Here is an 8,445-nt window from a genome sequence, read left to right as displayed (position 1 = left end):
GGCCCGGACCCAATTGGGGACCAATGATATAAATTGTGAACTATGAGATAAAAAAAACTAATAATTATAAGATTAAAAAAAGATGAAATGAGATGAAAATTTTTAATTATAAGATTACAAATTGCGTATTATTTAGACTTTTTTTTTAATGTTATAATTATTATTCTTTATTTCATAGTTATGACTTTTGTTCTCTTAATTTCTACCTACTGGGGATTTTTTTGTGTGTGTGTGGCGGAAACAGGCTTCCATATGTTTTGACCATAATGCAAAAAAAAAACACACAAATTTATTACCATATATGAATTGATTAACGTGGACCCTGACTTAAATAAGTTGAAAAACGCCTTCGCCTGTGAACGGCAAGAGGACCACATATCCCAGAGGCCTTTGAGCCGCTGCCGTGGTCACGTGACATTGTGTAAAGCCAATAAGCGCCGGTTACTTCCTGTCGTCCGTCGTGAAGGTGAAACGCTTGTTAGCATCACCCACTGCCTCCTTCTACTGGTAAGTCGGCTCTGACACAGAGAATACCGGTTGGGCCGTTATTGGGCTAAACGTTGTCGTTTGTGAAAGGAAACGTGGACTTTTCCCGGCTTTTGGGAACTTGAGGCGTGACGTAACGGCGTCGCGTTTTAGCTACTAAGCTAGTTAGCCATCCACATGTGTCAGTCATGTAATGTCTGACGTTGGCAAGTTGTACGCGTTTGAATACCACCACCAACACCGCAAAACTAGACAGCGGCTCTTCGTATTTGCTCATTGGCCCCCGCATTTTGTACACGACAGTGTTGGGGTATCGAGTCAAATGTACACGCGTGAGTGGCGTTACTTCCGGTGGACACGCCTCCAATTCTGGCACGTGTGTCCTTTAACTGTAACCCTTATTACGTCATCACAGCCTCCCTGGGGGCGTGTGCAATCAACTGTGCACTGAACGAGAGATCAAAGGAAATTGTCTCAAGAGAATAGAATGAGGAAACGATGGCTGTAATCACTCAACTCACTTTCAGTTTGACGAGGCAACGTCCAAGTTGGTATAGCAGTAAAAGTCAGATGAAACCCCTGAACAGAGATGGCGTTGGCTAAAATGTATATCGTGATATATACGTTGCGATAACGATATTGCATAATATTAATTGCCGTATAAATGAGTAGAGTTGGAGTTTATTTCGAACATGCAAGCATACAACATGATACATCACAATTTCCAGTTTCTCTTTTCAACATGTTTGAAAAGGAGTAGGAAGAATCAGAGCGTATTTATTCCTACCCCTTTTCTTTTACATAACAGTTGCTAAAACTTTTGTTCACTTCCTGTTCTCAATTTATTCACACTATACTCCATAAGTCAGTGGTTCTCAACCTTCTTTCAGTGATGTACCCCCTAATCAGAGCAAATCATTTTCGGTTGCAAAAAAGACATAAAGAAGTAAAATACAGCACTATGTCATCAGTTTCTGATTTATTAAATTGTATAACAGTGCAAAATATTGCTAATTTGTAGTGGTCTTTCTTGAACTATTTGGAAAAAAGATGAAAATAACTAAAAAGTTGTTAAAAAAAATAAACAAGTGATTCAAATATAAATAAAGATTTCTACACATAAAGGTTATCATCATCAACTTAAAGTGCCCTCTTTGGGGATTGTAATAGAGATCCATCTGGATTCATGAACTTAATTCTTAACATTTCTTCACAAAAAAAGAAATCTTTAACATCGATATTTATGGAACATGTCCACAAAAAAAATCTAGCTGTCAACACTGAATATTGCATTGTCGCATTTCTTCTCACAGTTTATGAACTTACATTCATATTTTGTTGAAGCATTATGCAATAAATATATTTATAAAGGATTTTTGAATTGTTGCTATTTTTAGAATATTTAAAAAAAATCTCGCGTACCCCTCGGCATACCTTCAAGTACCCCCGGGGGTACGCGTACCCCCATTTGAGAACCACTGCCATAAGTAATCACAATAAAAATAAATAATGCTTGGTGAAGTAAGTTATATTTCATATGGTGAGGTGAGTAAGATTATTTTGAGAAAAAATGGGTGAAATAAATTCAGAATGTTTATCATAGTTCTGTACTTTGTAAACACTTTTAACTTTGAAGAGTTTCTTTACGTGGATCATATTAATACATTGTTTGATTCCTTTGCTTAATCCATTCCATAATTTAATTCCACATACTGATATACTGAAGGTCTGTCTTAAGTGTTGTACATGCATACACATTTTTTAAATTACATTTTTCTCTAAGATTATATTTGTCCTCTTGTTGAGAATAATTGTGTATTCTTCGGTAAAAGTTAGGGGTGTAACGGTACACAAAAATTTCGGTTCGGTACGTACCTCAGTTCAGTGGTCACGGTTCGGTTCATTTTCAGTACAGTAAAAAAACAACAAAATATACATTTTTGGATTATTTATTTAAAAGGGAACATTATCACAATTTCAAAAGGGTTAAAAACAATAAAAATCAGTTCCCAGTGGCTTGTTGTATTTTTTGAATTTTTTTTCCAAAATTTTACCGGTCCCCGAATAGCCCTCAAAAAAGCTTTAAAGTGCTTGATTTTCGCTATTTGCGATGCGACTATCCATTTCCCTGTGATGTCATACAGTGCTGCCCAATGTAAACAAACAATGGCAGATACCACAGCAAGATATAGCTACATTAGCTCGGATTCAGACTCTGATTTCAGCGGTTTAAGCGATTCAACAGATTACGCATGTATTGAAACAGATGGTTGGAGTATGAAAGTATTGAAAAAGAAACTGAAGCTATTGAGCGAATAGCTATTGACGCTATTCATAGCCATAGCATGGCCGAATAGCTGCATTAGCATCGCCGGTAAAATGTGCGGACCAAACAATCAGGACTTTCGCATCTTGTGACACTGGAGCAACTTAAATCCGTCGATTGGTAAGTATTTTTTACACATTAAATGTGGGTGGAAGAAAACGTAATATAGTTGCAAATGCATCTGCAGGTTATCCATACATCTCTGTGCCATGTCTGCTTTAGCACCGCCGGTAAATAGCATGTTAGCATCGATTAGCGTAGCATGTTAGCATCGATTAGCTGGCAGTCAACATCAACAAAACTCACCTTTGTGATTTAGTTGACTTTATCGTTGCAAATGCATCTGCAGGTTATTCATACATCTCTGTGCCATGTCTGCTTTAGCACCGCCGGTAAATATCATGTTAGCATCGATTAGTTGGCAGTCACGCCACGACCAAATATGTCTGATTAGCACATAAGTCAACATCAACAAAACTCACCTTTGTGATTTAGTTGACTTTATCGTTGCAAATGCATCTGCAGGTTATCCATACATCTCTGTGCCATGTAAAATGTGGAGACACTTTGGTACATTCAATGGGGGTCTGGCGGCAGACACTTTCGCATTTTCGGGCCAGTGGTGCAACTTGAATCCCTCCCTGTTAGTGTTGTTACACCCTCCAACAACACACCGACGAGGCATGATGTCTCCAAGGTTTCAAAAAACAGTCGAAAAAACGGAAAATAACAGAGCTGAGACCCGGTGTTTGTAATGTGTTGAAAATGAAAATGGTGGCTGTGTTACCTCGGAGACTTCACGTTCTGACGTCATCACCACGTGACCTATAAACAGAAAGGCATATAATTCGCCAAAATTAACCCATTTAGAGTTCGGAAATCGGTTAAAAAAATATATGGTCTTTTTTCTGCACCATCAAGGTATATATTGACGCTTACATAGGTCTGGTGATAATGTTCCCCTTTAACAAATTTGCTACATCTTCCACAAAAAATATTTTTCTTAGTGGAATATTTGATGTGAAGTAATCAGAAACTTGGATAGGTCAATAATTCATAATAACATTGATTTTGATTCAATATTATGTTTTGAGCAATGACCGTTTGAAAGAAAACCAAAAGCTTTGTTTTATTAGTCAATGTTGCAACTTTTTGTAAATTACATTCAGCCTTTAAGGTTTTTTATTTCACTTTTGTTTATGTTTTTGTTTATTTCAATAGTATTTTTAGAATTTACCGTGGGCCTTTAAAACATTAGCTGTGGGCCGCAAATGGCCTCCGGGGCACACTTTTGACACCCCTGCTATAGATAATAAAATCTGATAAATCTATGGGTAAAAAGCAGGGCCTGGCGACGACGCATGCGCGTTTATCATAACTCTGTCGCTCTCTCTGTCTCTGCCCCTCCCTCACCAATGCTGTTGCGCGCACCACTTTTTGTTTTGTTTTTAACCCCTTCTTAAACCTGAACGTATATTGAAAATACACGCAACCCCAACTTAAAATGCCGGACATTCGGGGCATTTAAGAAACTCCACCCGGACAGCTCCGCAAAGACGACATATCCAGTGAAAAGAGGAGGTGTGGTCAGTCTATCATAGACTGACCACGTGGCGTAGGCGGAGTTGGAAGAGTGGCCGTGCCAGCAACCTGAGAGTTCCCGGTTCGATCCCCACCTTCTACCAACCTAGTCATGTCTGTTGTGTCCTTGAGCAAGACACTTCATCCTTGCTCCTGATGGGTCGTGGTTAGCGCCTTGCATGGCAGCTCCTGCCTGTGTGAATGGGTAAATGTGGAAGTAGTGTCAAAGCGCTTTGAGTACCTTGAAGGTAGAAAAGCGCTATACAAGTATAACCCATTTACCATTTATCATTATATCTAACTTGACACTTGTCGCATGCTAACGTTAGCATTTCGTTTCCACTGCTTGTGCACATACAGCATTCACATATAGTTATAATAGTCAAAAGTGCAACACAATTTAAAAAAGCAAATAAATACCACTGGCTTTTGTTTTCTGAGTTTATAAACAAGTACAAAAAACGTTATTGCGATTAAACACATTGATCTAATTAATGTATTATTGAACATATACTGATGCTATACCTTGCATCAATCTGCCCATTTTGTTTATACATTTTAGAGTGCTAGCTTAGCAGTCAGGAGTGCTTTTTGTGCTATTTCTTGTCCTCGAGTCCCCCAGTGATAATGCTACTTGTCAGAAACGTCAGTTTCTTTTCTGCTGTGAAGCGACATTAGGTGCTACATTGGTTTTCTTGTCCTCGTGTGCCATGTAGCCAGAAGATGTCGACCGTGTCTGCTGCCAGCGTGGAGGCCGGCGCCCTCGCACCGGGTGGTGAGGAGAAGAAGCCACTCAGGCCGTGCTGCGCTTGTCCAGAAACCAAGAAAGTTCGAGACGCGTGGTAACTATCTCGTCTGACGCTCTTTCGGAAATACCCCTGTGACGTCTAACGTGTGTTTTTCTGCTCTTTAGCATCATCGAAAAGGGCGAAGAGAACTGCACAGACCTGATTGAGGCCCACAAAGACTGCATGAGGCAGCTTGGGTTCAAGATCTAACGGATTTCTGTGTGTGTGCACGTGTGCGTGTGTGTGGTAAGTAACACAATATGCAATATTTTGACAAAATAATAACGCTAAACATTGTCATAGGGCTGGGCGATATGGCTGAAACTGTATCACGATATCAGTCTTTCATATCGGTCGATATCGATAATTATTTATATTTTTGTGACTTATGGAAAATAAGCTGCAGGCAGGATTGAACATGTCAACACAAGCATGGATGTCAACAAAATATTAAAATCGCATTTAATCACTCTTAACAATAAGCTTTTAAAATGAAAGAATACGTTGGAAATGTTTCATAAGGTGTAACAAAATAGTGCAAAGTGTGAACATGTAAACATAAAGAAACCTGGGAAGAACTCTTTCTGCAGGTTTAGTGCCAGGAAGTTACAGCTGTGGTATAAAGAGTGAGCGCGGCTAAGGTCTTGGTGGGGACGAGCGCCTTGCATCATTTGCAGACCACATTGGTCTGACTACGGTCCCTTTTGAAAACATCCAAAAAGTGTCCAGGTGACTTTTCCTTCATTTTGACTTTCTCTTCTCACTCCATGCAAAGAATCAACCAAACGTGATAGTTGATAACCTGATTGGCTGTTAGCGTGTCACTCCCACTGATCAGTGATCACTTCCTTTTTGGCTCGGTATCCAGAGAGCGAGTGTTTTTGTTCGTGCAACCAACCTTGTTTCCATGCTCCTGTTTTTTTCTGACAAAGAAGAAAAACAAACAGCCCCTTCATTTTTTATTGATATCGATTGCATGTCGATGGCGCACACTTACCGCCTCACAATAATAGTGCGGTGCGCCACATCCGGTCTGACTGGGCTAACAAAATAAATATTTCAAATAAGTACCTCACCCAAACATAATGTACTTAAAGCACTTATTTATACATTTACACAATTATCCTTTGCCCTTAAATACCAATAAAGATGTATTGCATCAATAAATGTGAGCATTTTATTACATTTTATGTGACACAAAAAGCACACACTTTATGGTGGTAAAATAAGTGTAGAAGGTACAAAATGGAAATAAAAAAACAAAAAATTGAATTTTTATTTTAATTATTTAAATGTATTATTACTGCTATTATATATATGTGTGTATGTATGTGATGTGTATGTATATATATATATACATATATGCGTGTGTGTGTGTGTATATATATATATATATATATGTGTGTATATATTTATCAATCAATCAATGTTTACTCATATATATATATATTTTTTGTTTGTTGTTGTTGTGGTTTATTATTTACTAATTATCCTTTTTCTTAACTGTATTTAAAGTGGTTTCCCAATAAATACCCGTTTTCAAACTAATTAATAATCATGTAATAATCGTGATTACGATATCAATCAAAAATAATGGTGATTGTTATTTTTGCCATAATCGTCTAGCCAGATTCCTTATTAAACTTGTGACGTCTGGCGGGCCAAACTCGCTAAGCTTCCGTAGTTTGGACACCCCTGATGCGTACTCTGGTAATTCGCACGCGGTTTGCTGGCCAGTAGCCATCTTGTTTTGGTTGACTGGAAGTAAACGTGTCAGGAATAATGTAAATGGTTTTATCGCCCAGCCCTAATTGTTAGCAAAGTGGAAACTGCTAATTTGTTTTTCGAAGTGAAACTGGTCCATGCATGAGTGTGATGGCCACACTTGTGCTAAATCCAAGCATGTCTCCACACGTCCGCTTGTTGTGTGAAGAGTATTGGACGAGAGTCAATCGGCGAGCGAAATGTTAAATTAAGGATCTTGAACTTGACCCAAGTCTCATAGTCGGACTTTGTTCTTCCCCCTGCAGTGTTGTGGTGCAAAAGGAAGATGACCCAGCAACTGAGTTCCACTTCTTTATTTATTCATCTGGATGGAACACGTGAATTATGTTTTGTTTTTTAAAAGCGAGACTTGTGTGTTGAATGGAATAAAAGTTCTATGCAATAAGTTCATGAGCCTGGCTTCATTGCAGGGGGGGACTATGAATGATGAATGTGGTGTTATGTGGAGGTGAAGGTCTCCTCTCTGCGAAAGTCTGCTGTCCCTGCTTCGCACTCGGGCTTAAAAATAACTGCAGGCAATACTTGACATATCTCCATTCCTGCTCACACTTGCAGCTCCATGCCAGCATAACACGTTTTGTCCTTTACATTTAGGGCTCACACAGTCACATTGCACATTGACTCTCACTGGCAATTGACTTGATAATTTGTTTGTTGTCCAACACATGAATCAATTCAAGTGTCATAACAATCACATTTGAACATAGAAATGCTTAGAATATATATATATATATATATATATATGCTTTTAAAAAATTGTGTGTGTATACATACGTGTGTGTGTATGTGTGTATATATATATATATATGTGTATGTGTGTCTGTACACATATGTATATATCTGTGTGTGTACATATATGTATACGTGTGTGTATATGTATGTGTGTGTATATATATGTATGTGCGAATATATTTTTATATATATATATTATAGTATATGTGTGTATATATATATATATATATATATATATATATATACGTGTACATATACATGTGTACGTATATACACGTTTTTATATACCGTGTATATATTATAGTCTATAAGTATGTGTGTATATATACATGTGTATATGTATATATATATATGTATTTTATATAAGTATGTGTCTATATACATGTGTGTGCATATATATATATATATATATATATATATATACAGTGGGGCAAAAACGTATTTAGTCAGCCACCGATTGTGCAAGTTCTCCCACTTAAAATGATGACAGAGGTCTGTAATTTTCATCATAGGTACACTTCAACTGTGAGAGACAGAATGTGAAAAAAAATCCTGGAATTCACATTGTAGGAATTTTAAAGAATTTATGTGTAAATTATGGTGGAAAATAAGTATTTGGTCAACCATTTAAAGCTCTCACTGGTGGAAGGAGGTTTTGGCTCAAAATCTCACGATACATGGGCCCATTCATTCTTTCCTTAACACGGATCAATCGTCCTGTCCCCTTAGCAGAAAAACAGCCTTAAA

General features: G+C 37.8%; 1 protein-coding gene across 1 annotated transcript; it reads left to right on the top strand.

The window, feature by feature from the left end:
• The first annotated feature begins 367 nt into the window (after nucleotides 1-367).
• Nucleotides 368-7,351, top strand: LOC133538179 (cytochrome c oxidase copper chaperone). The gene is made up of 4 exons (XM_061879546.1): nucleotides 368-507; nucleotides 5,110-5,235; nucleotides 5,307-5,427; nucleotides 7,212-7,351. The coding sequence occupies exons 2-3, from the start codon at nucleotides 5,117-5,119 to the stop codon at nucleotides 5,389-5,391; spliced, it is 204 nt and encodes a 67-aa protein (XP_061735530.1). The 5' UTR covers nucleotides 368-507; nucleotides 5,110-5,116; the 3' UTR covers nucleotides 5,392-5,427; nucleotides 7,212-7,351.
• Nucleotides 7,352-8,445: the final 1,094 nt, after the last annotated feature.

Source organism: Nerophis ophidion, linkage group LG19 (genome assembly GCF_033978795.1).
Source record: "Nerophis ophidion isolate RoL-2023_Sa linkage group LG19, RoL_Noph_v1.0, whole genome shotgun sequence".
Lineage (NCBI taxonomy): Eukaryota > Metazoa > Chordata > Actinopteri > Syngnathiformes > Syngnathidae > Nerophis > Nerophis ophidion.
This window is presented reverse-complemented; position numbering and strand designations above follow the sequence as displayed.

Excerpts from the sequence above, each read along its gene's own strand:
- LOC133538179 (XM_061879546.1), top strand. The coding sequence starts at position 5,117 with ATGTCGACCGTGTCTGCTGCCAGCGTGGAGGCCGGCGCCCTCGCACCG. Across the intron at positions 5,236-5,306 it reads AAGAAAGTTCGAGACGCGTG|CATCATCGAAAAGGGCGAAG; the intron begins GTAACTATCTCG and ends TCTGCTCTTTAG.